General features: G+C 41.5%; 1 protein-coding gene across 3 annotated transcripts in view; it reads left to right on the forward strand.

Moving 5' to 3' along the window:
- Positions 1-16,371, forward strand: part of vps13b (vacuolar protein sorting 13 homolog B) — a 347,536-nt gene that overhangs the window by 165,296 nt on the left and 165,869 nt on the right. For all 3 annotated transcript variants that reach the window (XM_084357862.1, XM_084357860.1, XM_084357861.1), the window contains exons 23-25: positions 7,134-7,368; positions 8,728-8,945; positions 13,319-13,522. In XM_084357862.1, coding sequence (XP_084213988.1) covers positions 7,134-7,368; positions 8,728-8,945; positions 13,319-13,522 — 657 coding nt within the window. The remainder of the gene's footprint in view (positions 1-7,133; positions 7,369-8,727; positions 8,946-13,318; positions 13,523-16,371) is intronic.

Consider the following 16,371-nt stretch of genomic DNA (forward strand, 5'->3'; position numbering starts at 1 on the left):
CCAGCCTTTTAAAGCCTAAGTGTGTTTGGCCCTCAGCTTCCTCTCTATTAGAAACTGCTCTGCTGGAACCAGATAAACCATCTTCACAAAGACTCAAGAGAGAAATGCTACAAAAGACAGATCGTACACATGCAATGCTGCTCAGAAGAGGCGGAAGTAAGGGACACTTTTCGGGGGTATTAAGACAGAAAGATTTGAAACAGGGTGCACACATGTGGCTGGATTGTGAACGCTATCTGATGGCACGGGGAAGTGATCAGGAATAAAACTGAGAAGAACTTGCCGCAAAAAAATGAAACAATCCCAAAATTAGAACTCTGTGATGTGACGCCAGGCAGGGATGAGAAGGAAGAAATAGACAAAGAACAAAAATGTGTCTTTAGGCATCTTACCATTTAATCACAGTACTGTCCAAATGGATATGTTTCAGTTTTTTTAAATCATTCATGCTTTTTTTCCATCAGTCTCTTTTCTAGTAGTATTTATTTACTCCTTACAGCATATTCTGGCTTCCTGATCCAGGATCCAGATTGAATTAGAGTCCAAGTGATTGTAGATCAAAGTGTAAGAAGATCCTTGTTCATTTAGAGGCCTTAGAGGAAGGGATCAAGGCCTAAGTCTCAGGATAAGCAGTGGTCACCTTCTAAATAACCAGGCTGTCACTCAAAAACTACTGGCACTCCCACTCTCTGAGCCTGTGGGGCTTTTAATTGAAACCTGCGTTCTTCAGTGTGCACACAGAATAGTATTTTAGACTACATGATACATATTCCTATATTATTTCCAGCTAGTCTCTGTCCTCTAATGGCTGTGTACTGTTAGATCTCTCACTCTCATCTCTGAATGAGCCAGCCAGATAACACATTTTTTCTGCATACCAAGGATGTACTGATGAAAGGCAGCAATGGGTAAACTGCATCTCTATCAAAATTTAAGTACAAACACACTCAGTCTTTGCTCAGTCTCTGATTGTGTGCCAAACAGCAGTATCCTTGCTACTCTCTATAAATCATATTGAAGGGGAGTCTCCTATCAGCCCAGCTTTTGGACGTCTTTTGTGGTGATTTCACCCTCAGGGCAAACACGAGAGGAGGAGGAGGAGAAAGGAGACAGCAGCCAGCTTGTTGTACTGAACTAATTCAACACCCAGCAGTAATACAGAGGGATATAGCCTTATAACTTCAGCAGGGTTGTATAACAGAGTTCATTGCTGTTGCAGGTGCCATCCTTCAGAGGAAGTGGTTAGCACAGCGCCAAGCCTCAACAAGGATATTAAAAAGAGATGGAGGGAGGGGGTTTCTCTCAGAGCAGCACTTGTTTGAAGAAAAAGAAGACGGGGGGTGTTAATTCAGGTGTTTTGGCTTGAGGCCATAGGTTTTATTTATTTATTTATTTTTTACTTTTTCATTTTGCATTTAAATGACTGATGACTGCAGTTGGAAGGGGTGATATGATCTTTGATTGTGTGTGTGTTCAGGTTTGCATGTAGTGTAAAGAATCATGTAAGAACACATATGATGTGTGTGTTTTGCGCTTTTGTGAATGTGTAAGTATGTCATCTGAGCATGTTTTCACAGTTAAATCCCGGCACGTGCAGCCTCATAAGGAGTTGATTGGCTTCAGTCTTTTTTTCAACAGAGATTTCCTGGTCAAAATTGAGGAAAAAAAAGTGTTTCCGCTGTTTTTGAAGTATATTAATAGCGTGTGCTGCGAGTGTTACACCCTGCCCCTGAATACACACACACAGACACACACTCACATTGTCCCTCAGTCTTTTTTCCTGAATGAATCTGTTATTAGAGGCAGTGGGTAACTGAAGCGCAATCCCATGCGGCCGACAGTTAACTCCATTTGTTATGGTTAATGATTTAGTTTCACTTTGACAGGACATGATGTCATTGTACAAAAGGAATAAAGAATTGTGGCTTTTTGACTCCTCTTTTCCCCAGTGAACCTTTCATAATGACGTATATACCAATGAACACACCTGCCAGTCTTGAACTTCTAACAGTAGGCTTCAATTTGAATCCAAATCTATATGGTTAAGCTCCAAAAAAACCCTCCAGAACCCTGCACTGTATTTACTGTTTGTTGTACCTGAGTCATTTCCAGAGGCCGTCTATCTGTCATCTTTTGCTGCAGTTTTATTCCACATTACCCTGAACCCCACAGAGGGTGAAGTTGTGTAACAGATATTCCACACTGCAATTATACCTCTGGCTTTCAGATATTATTTGTGCCCATTTCTATTTTTAAATTCATTTCAGAACTTTCCTTTTGCTTCACTTGGAAAAGTTGCCTTTCCACGGGTCTACCCTAACAGAAAATAAATTTTCACTATCCTATTACGCATAGAAATTGAATTTAGTTTGCTGAGCCTTGTGAGTCTCACGCTGCAAATGTGACCCTTTGCCTCCTATGCATGTGAGCGAATGAACTGAGCTTTAGGTCAGCCTGGCATACCTGTTAGTTTTCTGTCCTGTCATAGGACATTGTGCATGCTTTTTCGCTTTCACACACATATACCCACAAACATACACAAACCTGGCATGCCCATCAGCTCACAGTAGGAGGACGTTGTCAGAAAGGCTTACAGATTTCCGTGCTGTGTTTATTGGCCTGTTACAGAGCTGTTAAACACAATTGTGTGGAATACCAAACGTGACCCTGCACAACCTCAGGTGAACTTTTACACCTGAACATACTCTTACTTTCTGCTTTGACCTGTTGGCACAGAGAACTTAGTGATTTTTTTGCAGTGTATGCAACCATTTCATAATGCAGAACACAAACACTAGATTCCTCTCCTCTCCTCTCACCCCTCCTCCAGGGTTTTCTGTCCACCCCATGCTCCGATCACAACATCTCTACACAGACTTTCCACCGTGAATCAATGCATGGTCATGGTGAGAGACCTGGACACCGACAGCCATGCCTCAGCAGAGAGACATTCAAAAGGACAGAGGCATGGGAGGGTCTGGTGATGGAAGGATATAGAGTTGGTCGGGGAGAAGAGCTGTCAATGGTTTTGGCAGTGGTCGAAGCAGTGATGCATATTGGACATTGTGACCTCAGACTATTTCTCTCTTTAGATTTGTCAGCACTGCTCAGCACTGCCAGTGCTCCCTCTCTCGCCATTTGTTAGCCCCGCTGTCTTTGTTTGGATACTGTATGCCTGTCTTCTTGTGTTTGTGAGTGTGTGAGTCACAGCTCAAACATGAGACCACAGAAGGGAGAGCCTTGGAGAGGTCTGCAAGGTTAACCAGGGTGACCTGCTAGCAGTAACCCAGAACAGCCAGATAGCCAGTGGGTTCTCAGGGGGTTCACATTTCTAGAAGGGTGATACAACCGCAGAACCAGAATGGACATTTACAATTTTCTGTTGATATGTTGGACTAATGTTCCAAGTGCATATGAGCATGAATTGTTGCCAAAATGTTGAATTGTGACCGGTGGTTAGCTGTGACTGAGAAAGGAGAAGGTTTCCATGGTGAGGGCATCATGTCAGCATAAATCCATTTGGCTAGAAGGTATATTGTATGTCCCTGTTTCCTGCGTCTCATTTAGTGTTCACAGGGGACCAGCTTTTATTGTCTTCACATGTTGGAAATATAATATGGCACGCATTTTGGTTGTACCAAATGAAATTAAGTCCAAACACCAGTATGAGATGTCTAGGTTCTCTCGTGTCTTGTCCTTTAGTGCTCCTATTAGTTCCTGTCTGTTTGTCTGTTAGCAGAATCATCCACTCACAAGAAATCATGCCATGGCTCACAGAACAAAGGATTCTAAACCAGAAATTGTCAACATTGCAAAACAGGGCATTTTTAAAACATTTTTGCTTTTTCCTCATGAACAATTGTACTTATAAGTACACATTTTTGGCACATTTATCCCATAATTGTCTATCGCTCGAGATCCAGATGCAGATTAAGGATTCCTAAACATTTTCTATTATTAAAATAACAAATGTAGATGATTGTGCAGCCTTGGCAGAGGCATGCTCTCTCTGACTCCTTTCAACTTCTCATTACTTTTGAACTTATTTGTTTACCATATTTGTCTTGGAACTTCAGCCAGTAAGAGTGTTGCCTCCTGGAGTAGATTTAGGTCATAATAAGTAATTTGTTCATGGACCCTCTGGTTCCTCAGACTTTAGAACGATTTAATCCAGACACTGGCAAGATATTTGTCGAACATTACAGTTATCCATCTGTTTGGTATGGCATCATTCCCCTTCTCTCTCTGTGTCTTCCTTTCTTCCTTCTTCCAACGGCAGTGTGATCTGGTGTCAGATATTTATCTGCGGCTGCATCCTCTGGTCCCACGTACATGAAATACCTAGTTCATTGTTGTTCTATTCTACCCTGCTGACCTAAACTCTCTCACTCAAAAGTAAAGCAAATGTTGCTTTATCACTGCCCTTTCCTTCAGACAGACTCTTGCACTGTTGCCATTGTGAATTGAAACATGTTTGTTTCTGTTTTTTGTGGCTTTTATTAGCAGGGGGGTGACTAAAGATTAGTTTTGTATCACCCAGATTTAGAACTGACAGGCCATTTTCTTTTCCATTACATACTTAGGTCCTTTGAAGTATTTTGAACCTCTGCTATAGTGTAACCATGTAGAAACAGTGGTCGCTACGCCCAGTGAATGCCATTCAATTGTTCAACTTTTTCCTCTCTTGTCATCTGTGAGATGTTATCTGATTATTGTCAGTATTTTTCACTGTGTGATGTGGCAAGTCTATAGCTACCATACACTTGACATCATCTTTGGTTTTGTGTTGCCATGGGGAGCAACAACAAAGCATTTAAAGTCAAAGCATACGCCATTAAGGGTTATTGCATTATGTTTTATTTTACGCACTCACACTAGCAAATATGGTGGTCACTTATACAGTAGGTACCACCTCTATTTGCCCTGTTGTAGACCAAGAAAGATTTCTAGATACATTCTCTTGTGACACAACCTACTCTTAATACCCCAAAAGTAATCTTGTCCTTTGCTAAGCTCAGCCAAAAATATTTGTTCCCCATTAAATTAGTCCTGAAATGATTGGCCAATAATCCAAATCTTGATGGAAACACCTGATGGGAAATTAATCGATGGCAATTTGATGATGCCTTCATTATTCTAGCAATTTATCAAACGCATAAACATACAGTACAGCATTTCCCAGGTACATTTTCCTAAATCAGAATATGCGCTTGTTTTTTTGTTTTTTTAGTTTCATGTCAATGTTATTTGATTACTTTGTTTATTTAGATGGCTGTTGAGACAAGCAATTATTATTCAGACTTCATTCTGACATACTAAAAAAATAATAATTGATATTCCAGTATGGGTAGAAGACGCCATTAATAAATACTCAATCACTGACTGCCATTTCTCCTGGGTTTTCCTTACTGTGACCTTATGTTCTTCATACTGACACACCCAGTTATTGAGTAACGGCCAGTGCCATTGCTCGAAAAAAAAAAAGGTGGTTGAGGAATAGCCTGAGCAGAAGAAGAAATAATGTGTAATAATGTGAAGTATGACTAAACCAAGATGTCCAGCAGGAGAGCATTAGCCTCAGGCAGTGAGCTCAAGGTGCAGACCAGAGTCAAAGTGTTAAACCCAGCGGTTTCCGTGTGTCTGCCTGCTTTACAGCTTAACCCTGTTAAGATCTGCAGCAGACCAGGCAGTGTCAATGGATTTTCTTCCTGCGTGTCGGCTCTTAAAAAAGGCCAAAGACTTATGTGTCAGTGTGCAAAAGTGTTCCAATTTCAAACCCCCCTTTGAAGAGTAATCAGAAGAGGAAGCAGCGTGAGATGAATTTGTAACCATATCTATCCCTCTTTCTCCTTCATTCTTTCTTTTTCTCTATTTCCCTCTTCTGTCTCTTAGTCTTTTTCTCAGTTTCTGCTTGCTCTCTCTCGACTCTCATCAAAGCTGGGATAACTGGCCTCCATACACATGTCTGTCAGAGGCGCTCCAACATTTGTGTTTGCAATATAAGTAGAGGCTCAGTGAGTGCATATGCAAAATTCTGTTTCTGTGCGTGTGTGTTGTACACTGAACATATTACAGTGTAATAGCACCCAGTCATCAAGCAGAGCAGCTCTCTGACTGACAAACACACACACTTTCACACAGATTATCTTGGCAGCACCTGCTGTCTGCCCCCTGGACCCTGGACTCCTCTCCTTTCTGTTAACTGGTCTTTTAAATCAGAGCAGCCAGGGTGTAATGGAAAAAAGGCACTGCTTGTACACTTACTGGCTACTGGTTGCTGACCTAATGGCTTGTAAATTTTGCTTTTTTGGTGGAGAGAAATATGTGTGACATAATGTAGCTGAAAGTGGACCTTTAACTAGACTTCAAAACTGAGTCAGGTTCAAGATTTAACCATCCAAAGTCCCTAAAAATTGTAAAAGGTGTTTGGTTTCCTAGATATGGAATTTCATATTGGTTTTAAATGGGCATTCACAGTCTCACATTTACTTTGCAAAGTTGTTTGAAGGTTAGTCCTACCATCCAAAGCAAGACAATCTTAGATACATAATATTAGAGCCTATACAGTAATGGGCCTTTAATATTTCTAAGTGCTGTATCATAGGCAACTGGACGTGTTTCAATTTCTTGAAGACGTTTCACCTCTCATTCAAGAGGCTTCTTCAGTTCTAACTAACTGGAGGGGAGTTGCAGGCTTTTAAACTCTGTGTAGGAGAAACTGAAACAAGTCCAGTTGCCTACGATACAGCACTTAGAATTACCATGACCTGGATTATTGAGAACCTTCATCAACATGTCCTTTAATATTATAATATATAATAAAGTTAATCATGGGCATCATGCAGAACAGCATGCATGACTTAATGTGGGATGGACAGTTTCCATTTTTTAAATCAAGGAAAGGTTTATTAAGCATGTTCAGTCTTTTCCAGCAACACCCAGCGCTTTGCACTCACTCTTTCTTATGCAATCCAAGTCCTCTAAATTTGGCACAAAGTAGTTCCCCTTGAGCACTTGGCTCATGGGCTGCTAACTGAAAGTCATTCAGGGAGGCCAAGGCAGGTGGGTGATTATTGATCAAGTGATACAAAATTGATTAACATGTGTCCTTTATTTTTATCTCCTCTCTCTAGTTGGAGCTGCAGTCATGCTGTGTGTTCCTGCCTAATGACAGCCTCCCCTCTCCGAGCACCATCATTTGCGGTGACATTCCCGGCACTGTCCGTAGCTGGTACCACAACCAGGCCTCCATGCCAGGCACTCTGGTAGTCTGTCTGCCACAGATTAGTGTCCTCAGTGCTGGCCACAAGTACATGGAACCGCTGCAGGAGCTCCCCTTCGTGGTCTCCAAGCCCATCTTGGAGGAAGGTAGGTTTTCATACTGTGTCTAATGAAATCTCAACTTTAATTAGAATGATTCAAATGCAGGGATAAGAGCACACACCCAGATACACAGCGAGAACACCAAATGACCTGGTGTCAGAAAGATTGATGTGAAAGTCTAAATGAGAAAACAAAATGGTACACCCTGGAAAACAATGATGGTGATAGGTTCATAGGTTAAAAATGGGAGTCTTGGGTAATAAATTTCAATAGGTGGGGGAAATCTACTTAACTTTTATTGCAAATTAATTTGCTTTTATTGATAATTGAAATAAATGCTTTCATAATAGTAATAGGCTACATAATGTGAATTCATCATCATTATAGCCTTTTCAACACTGAGCAACCTTTGACCCACTACCACTCATTTACCATGACAAAAGACAAACAAACTTAAGTAGAGCGACTGTGAGAGATAGACCTTGCACATGTGGTGTGCACACCTGGTACAGTTGACATAAGCAACACTCAGACGGGTGAGCAGTGTTTTCTCTTGAGAAGAAGAAAAAAGGGGCCACCCTTCTTTTTTTTACTCCCACCTCTTCAATGACATCAGCATCAGGCATACAGATTTCAGAAACTGAGGAGAAAGGAAAACAACAGCAAAAACCGTGACATCAGCAGCCTTGTCAATGTTGCCGTTAAAATTAACAACCCATGCTTTTAGTAATTCATTCCTACCCTTTGAAAAGCTCTTCATCTCTAATTTTCAATGCTCCTGCCCACAGTTCATGGGAAATGCGCTCTTCATGGCCCTGTGCTAGTGAACAAGTTCCCCTTTTCTTTAAGATGGTTCTACCAGGGTTGGCAAGCTCACAAGTTCAAGCTCTTTCAGTGTGGTATCTTGTCTCAGATCCACAGATTTAGAGAAAGTCATTTTACAGTTTGTTTTGATGGGATCCTCTGCCTGCTTAATGGGTATAGAGTGTTGTTTTTGAGACAGGATACTGTTCCTTAGTGTATCTTTAAAGCTTTCTCATCCCATGTACTGTAAAGTTATGTGTTTGGAATTTAAAGGTAGGTGAAAGGAATATTCTAAGGCTTTGTCCAGACTGCAGGCTGATTATTGATTAGTTTGGATTTGTCTTTCCTAGTAACAGCATGGTCTAGCCTAGCCACGCTGATGTACTTCCATCACTCTGGATTTGTTTTATCTTAATTGTGTATTGCGTTACAGGTGACGCAAAAGACACTTTGATATCTGGTTTAAGCAGCCAGACTGAGACGCGTCTGTAGAAATTCGAATGGAATTGTCTTTGGATCCAATTTCCGGCATGGATCCAATTTGCAAAAATAGCATTTTAATGTGTGTGTTTTTATCCTTCTTCTCACTTCTCACACCAGGTGATGCCTTCCCATGGACAGTTAGCCTCAGTCAATTCAGTGTGTACACATTGCTGGGACAGCAGCGAAGCCTGAGCCTGCTGGAGCCTATGGGCTGCACCTCCACACTGGCCGTCACATCCCATAAGCTGCAGAGCTGCTCTGAAGGAAGGCACTCCTTTGTAGTCTGCCTCCATGTTGATCTGCAGCCCATCCACGTCAAGTGCTCCAACCCTCAGGTCAGTCAGACAGTCCCAGATCTCACAAAGTAGTCATCAGATTTGCATGTATATTTATACAAATCATCCCGTTGTAAACTTTGCTGAAATATGAACACACGAACCCTGGCATGAAAATCCGGCCTCTGCATGATTTTCTGATACAGTCTGACTTCAATAAATAAACTGCCTCATCTTCTTACCTAGTATAATTTTGAATTAAATGAAAGTGTAAACAAGAGAGTGTTGCCTTGTTTGTTTTGGTCAAACATTCTGAGGTCTGAATGAAGGAGAGTGGAGAAATGCAAGACTCATCATCATTGTTTTACAGTGTGTTATTATGTTTTGGTGAGAGCATAATGAATATGGACAGATTGGAAATGGAACATGTTTATCTCCCAGTTGAGTCCCTATGTTGATTTTCATTGCACTGTTACAGCACTATAATCACATCTACATGTACCATTACACATGTTTTGTTTTTTCACAATTGAATTAGCTGTATTGAATTAGGTTCCTCTGTAAACACTTAATTGGGGCGACCTTTTGAGTGGTCACACTGTTAAATGTCTTCGACCACAGTGATGAGCCATGGTGATATTGAGGAGAATTGGTACCAGAAACAAATGAGAGGCCTTAATCTGTTAGTGGTGAAAACTTTCCCAGAGATGAGGCAGGCTGGTCGTTTATTGAGGGAAAGTTTATTTTCTTCCTCATCTGTGTTCTCCCTTTCAAATGGAGGGCCTGTGTCTGGCAAAGCTGGGAAGGCTTATTGAGATTATATGATGAGTCATTATTAATTTATGGGTCCAATGAAAACTTCTCTTCTCTTCTCTTCTCTTCTCTTCTCTTCTCTTCTCTTCTCTTCTCTTCTCTTCTCTTCTCTTCTCTTCTCTTCCCACCTGTTCACCTCCTCTCTCTGTCTTTCCCTCTTCTCTTTGTCAGTAGATTATAACCTAATACTGTACCCTTTCAAGTCATGCAGCAGCGCTTTGAGAAATGCTGCCAGAGTGACCCCACCCTCTCCAGAACAAAAGAGACCTCCCACTACTTACTCCTTTTTCTAATTAGCATTGCCATTTGCGATTCTTGAAATGTAAATGGGGATGTCAGATAGCTGTGCTGTTACTGCACAGTGAGTTAGCCCCAACACAGTTAGTGGAGAATGCTGTGGTGTTTGGGTGGTTGGTAGCGTTTGAAAATCAATCATTACCGCACTAATTTTGAGATACTAATACGTTTTAAGTCAACAAATAAAACCAACAAGTTTGGCCCCTTAACTTCTCTGGGCATTTCAGCTGCATTTTTGTGACATTAAATCAGATTTTCCATAACATGAGATGGATTACTTCATGGCACAAACAGAGGTATTTTTAGAAACTGGGGTGAAACGGCCAAGCCTTCGAGTGTTTTTAATCTCTTCCCTTTTTTAAACTTTATTTTACGCTTTTACAGGTAGCCACACGAGAAATATTTGGTTTTAATGTTTAAACGCATAAGGAGCTTGGTCATTTGTGTAATTCTGAAGTGACTGTACACATGAACAGGCAAGTTTCTGAATGGCTTATGGAGTCTCAGTAAATAATAGGGTGCAACTGCAGCTAAGATAGGAAGTGAGGTAAGTGTCTTTGAAAGGGTGATAAAAACATTAGAAGTAAAATAAGGGATCAGCAACACTAAAAGAGAGTGAGAGAAAAAGGGACCATGCCATGCAAAGATACAGTCGCATGCTCACACACGTGCACATACATAATGTGTGCACAAAAATGAAGGAGCAAGCACAGAAAAAATAAGCGTTGATACATGTTTCCAACACATGTTTGTTTCTTCTTAAGGCAGAACACCCAAGGTGAATCGTCATATCTCAGAACACATAGAAGGAAAACCACACACATACACACACACTTGTGCCAGTAAAGTCACTTCTAGTTGAGTCAAGTCCTAGTTACATAGGTTAGAGAGTTTATTTATTGTTTTAATACAGTCAGATTGTTCAACAGCATCTTTCCCCTGTTAACTTTACACTTCCTTTTACTTATACAGTATCAGGTGACTGCACTTTTACCTCATCAGGACCACCTTGAAATCAGCAGACACACACACAAACCATCACTTCTACAATTTGCTTTGACCCTTGACACCTGTACACTAATTCAGTTAACACATATGCACACACACACACACACACACACACATACACACAAACATCTGTACACATGTACACTCTCATACACCACACATACTCAACAATATGTCATGTTTGTGAAGTTTCTATATAAACTGTGCTTAGATAAAGGCGCATGAACACTCACCATCTGCATGCTCTCCCATCTTTCATCTGTATGTTTTTATGAATGACTGTAGAAGCCTCTGTTCAGTCTCCAGTTTGTACTACTGCAGCCTAGCAGACCTCCTGATCTGCAGATGACAGGTCTTTGGAGAACTGAGCTCTCCAAATGTTCTGCTCACTTCCACAACTCACGAAATGTGGCATATGTATTGTGAGCTCATGTAATCATGCAAGTAAGTTTGTGCGTGTGTGCGTGCTTGCGTGCGTGCGTGTGTGCGTACGTGCGTGTGTGTGTGTGTGCCCACTGGCCTGACAGCAGTAGCTGAGTTGAACCAACTGACCCTGCTTTCCACTAATCTGGGATATCATGAACAGGAAGTAGAGATTGGATGGAACAAATGGCAGTGGGAAGATAAGAGATGAAGGAAAAGAAGGATAGAGTGTCTTAAGATTGTCAAGAAGGACAAATGAGATATGAAGTAATATGATTTGAGGTTGAAGGACATGAATGAGGTTGCAGAGAAATGAACAAAAAATCTCACCATGAAAGCAGGGACAGGGACTGAACTCCAGAGGCCATGTAACAACCCTTCATCTTAGCCTTCCCTTTTCTCCTCTACTCGGCATTCTTTACCCTCTTCCTCCACATCTGCTGCTGAGTGCAGTAGGCCTTGTTGTGCTTGGTTGGACTTCCAGGCCCCAAACTCTCAGAGAAGAGAGCGCAGAACCGTGCCTCTTCTGTCGGCAGCGCAGTTCGGTTGGGTATGGCAGACAGCTGTTGGCCCCGTCCCTGGACGGCTGCTGGATCGGCGTTAGCAGCTCTTCCTGGACATGTTTGAAATGGCCCAGCTGTAATGTATTGTGCTGCTTTTCATTTGATTTATGCTTATTTATGGAAGGCCTCCCTGTAATGTGTGCGCTAACAGGCATGCATGTGTGCGAGTGAGCAACAGCAAGTAAAAATGTGCTTGGAGTAGAGTGTGCTCTCATGTGTCTGTGCACCTTTACTTTTGAGGGACCCTCATTGTTGAGGTGGGGGGGTGAGTTGGCTGCAAAAGCGAAGCATTTGAAATCCAGAAATTAGCTCACTGTGAAAGAGCGTCACTTTTCTCCCTTTCTTTCCCTCTCTTTACTCCAAAGAACACTGACTGAATGCATGAATAACTGAAAGCATCACATCACATTCCCCTGCCGTCCCCTCATGTTTTCCACTCTTGTTTTTGGCTTTGTTGTTGTTTAAGGCTGAGGCCTCTTTTCATGTGAACACATGATAAATAGTTGAGAACACTTGACGCTGAGCCTTCAGTTTTTCCTAACCATGGTGAGTTTTTCAGGGGAAATTGATGACACAACTTAACTTTCCTCTGTGGGTGTTTCTTTGGAAGTTTTGTTGTTATGGATAACAAATTTGTACAGTGGAGCACGTGTATGAGCATGCTGTACCCTTCAAATAATCATCCATTAAAATAGAAACATGAACACATACATTTGACATCACTTTTGTGAAATGAGGCCTCTCTGAATGACAAGTACAAAGTCTAAAAGAGTGCCCAGTTGGAAATGAAAGAAATGGGAATGGATAGTGGTCCATTTTTGGCTAATATTTCCTCTTTCTCTCTTTGGTTTTCTCTCAACTTTAACTAGGTTTAGTGTCACATAACTACAAAGCTGCCAAGCCAAATCATGGTAATGGCCTCAGAAGTCAGAACTACATGAGAACTCCCCAGTGCAGCTGTTTGAGTCAGACCTTGGCAAAAATACATTTGAATCTGGTTTCATATATTAAGCCTACTTGTGGTGTGTTAGGTTTATCTTTTAAGGCACTCAATTGCCACAGTAAACTTCATATATTGAAAGTGTATTCAGCTGTGTTGCCATGTTCTAAGCTGTATGTCTGCTGCATGCATAGTGAGAAAGAGCTTTCTATATAAATACATACAGATAAGAAAGACATTGACAGGAGAATCCTGCATATAGATTATCCTTATATCAGACTACACTACACCAATCAGTGTAAGTACGTACATATGAAATTCCATTAAAATACTGTATCTAGCATTGCAACCTGAGTTTTTCTCTTCTCTGCTTCTCTGTCACTCTCCAGGTTCAGCTATTGTACGAGCTCCTCCTCAGCTGGAGCTCTACATGGGCTCGTCTCCAGAGGCACGGCATCTTGCGCCAGACCTCCAGCATCCCAGAACCTCCCTCCGGTGCTGCTCCATCTTCCCCGGTGCGCAGCAGTGCTGGCACCGCCCTACCAGACACCAGCACATGCAGCCCCTCTGCAGATTTTGGTTCCCCCACTGAGGTTTGTTTTGCTCACCCAGCTACACATTTCATTTTGTCAGTTCAGTGCTTTTATTAATTGTGAGTATCAGGAAACTGCACATCTAAGTTTCTGTTTCAGTCATTCAGACGTGTGTACTTTATCATATGCTGCTCTTGCTCTTTCTACCATAATACACATCTCAGTATCAGCCATTTTTGAGGTTTTTTTGTCATCCAGTGTGTTTTTCTTGCATCACTCCTTTCATGTTGTGTTACTTGATTAATAAGAGGCCATACCCTACCAGCAGGGTGGCTTTTTTTCTTTCTTTTTTTCCAATCTTAGATGCTATGAGTCATGCAATAACATGTGCCATGTAAGCCTTTGTTGTATACATGATTCTGCTGCTGATCTATGTGATTTATGATTTTAAGTGCAAATATTTTATTTTTTTATTGGAATGGCTAGTTGAGTCAGTGCTAACACGTGCAGTTTGTGTAAAAAAATCTGTTTTGTTTGGAAAGGATTTCGAAAGCTGGAAAAAATCAGTGCTTGCATTTCATTCATTATTTTTTCTTACCCAGAACAGATACTTCAGATAGGCTGTGAGCTCTGTTTGATTTGTGCAAGCTGCAGCTTGATTGAGTATAAACCTGCCTCTTAATTTGGGGAAAACAATAACCTGTATTTACATTTCTCACTCAGATAAAATATCAAACCCAGAGAATGAAGTATGAAGTGTAGCAGTGCATGAAGGCATGTGCAAAGCCAATGGAAAACTTAGAGTCAGAGTTTTTAAAGGAGCAACAACAAATGTTTAGTGTTATTTTTCCCTTTGGCTTTTCCTCGGCTTAGATAACGTGGCTGGAGTTTGTTCTCTTATTGAATACAGTAGCAGCATCAACAACTAGCCAGGGGTCTATGGCCATGGGGCCTCAGTCGCCAGTGGCTTGTGTAATATGTATGTGCATGTTTGTGTGAAGTAGGAGGCATAAAAATGATTGTGTTGATGAGTGTTTCTATAGAAACCAGCCCAGAATTTAATTCGCTTTGACCACCAGGGCCGCTGGGATCACCCCTCGGATTAAAGTGGGTCTGTGTGTGAAAAGTGTTTAAGATGTCGTTGTGCAACTGTGTCTGCATGTGTTTCTGTACTATCAACTTGTGTGTTGATACTTGGTGTGTGTGTGTGTCTTCTTGTGTAATTTGTAGACCCACAGAAGTGGCAGCAGTTCGGTATGGCAGTGGAGGCCCTACGGTATAGTGCATCTATAACAAGGCCACAGAGGCCCCTGACAGCCCACTTGTCACTGTTTACCTAAGTACAAACACTGGTAGAAGTGTTTAGTCCTCTGGGAGGCCGGGTGATTGAGCAAGAATGTAGGAGCTGTTTTGATAAGTCTCAGCAGTAGTGGCAGCAGTCTCTCCCCAACAAGCCCTCCTCCTCAGTCCTCTAGTTCTTAAAACTACATCCACACAACACCCCCCAAACCCCCTGACCTGCAGCCCCTTGCTAACCATTTCTCCATCCCCAGCTACTGAGCTGACACCATATGCATTTTTATGTACTTAGGTTTAGCACATATTTATTCAACAGGGTTTGTCTTGAGTCTGTTTTCTCTTCCCCTGTCTCCTCTGTCTTTCACACCCCTTCGTTCATCATACCTTTTTATTTCTCTTTTCTCTCATGTTGATCCTGACCTAACAATACCCTCTCAAAATCTTAATCAACCTGAACCTGACCATAGCCTGAGAGATGTTCTTTCCAATCCTGCCTAAAGCCTGACTACCAGCAGTTATCAGGAATTTATGTGAGAACATGATGGAATTGGGATTAGGCCCTGTCACCTGTCAAGTTCTGTTTTTTGCTTTTTACTGCTCTGTAATTGTTTATCTTCCTAGTCTGTCTTTCGTCCATTCATGCTTTATTCCTTCTCGCCCACTTCCCCTTCTTCCCTTCTCCCAATCTGCAGCTTTATCCCACCTTTCTCACTCTGTCATTTCCTTTTTGATCTTTCCTTTCTGTTACTGAACCCATCCTTTGTACCCTCCCAACTTTTCTCCATCCTTCCACCTGTTCCTGAAGCCTTCTCTCTTTCCACTCTTCTTTCATAATCTGCCTTTGCCTCCATCTTTCTTTGACACTTCCCAGCCTGCTGTTGTCTTCCAATGTTTGGGTCTCTCTGATGAGCAAAGACAAACTCTGCAAAGAAAATAAACCTGGATCCTTCGCCCGTTTATAGCACAGAGGCCCAGGAATTAAACTGTATACTTTACAGCTTGGCTTGTGGAGGTGTGGGAAAATAGCTCCCTCTCTGAGTGTGTGTGTATGACTCTGTGTGTGTTTGGGGCCCCAATCTGGAAGCTCAAGAACGTGGCAGAGCCCACCTCTACCAACACCACACCACAACATCTGTTTCTCAAGGCCTCACCTTGATATGAGGAGGAGGGGGGATTTTCCTACACTGATAAAAACAGGAACTTTGGCTTTAGTAGTGACTAACTTCCAACTCTGTTTTTACAGTTTTTTTTGATTATACTTATTTTTTGAGATCTTCTTATTTATCATCTCTCTTTTTCTTTGTCTCTTTTGCTTTAAAAAATGCCATTGCCCAAATTACAGCTGTAGGATTTGTATGTTTGCAGTGTTTAAGTATTTAAAGTAGCCTTCTTCTAGTAGTCCTATTTTTGTTTTACTACAAAAGTAGATACCCTTGATTTTGACAACACGTGTAAAACAGTGAAAATCAAATGCATCTTTCGGGGTTTATTTGATTTTACTCGTATGAAGCCATTCACAAATGACAGGATTCCTCAATTGAAAGTCCAAAAATTGAAAAAAAAAGAAGAAGAAAAAAGCACTCTCTTTATAATTTCTATTTCTTCCAATC

This window comes from Pagrus pagrus (genome assembly GCF_965226575.1).
Source record: "Pagrus pagrus genome assembly, chromosome: 7".
NCBI classification, from domain to species: domain Eukaryota; kingdom Metazoa; phylum Chordata; class Actinopteri; order Spariformes; family Sparidae; genus Pagrus; species Pagrus pagrus.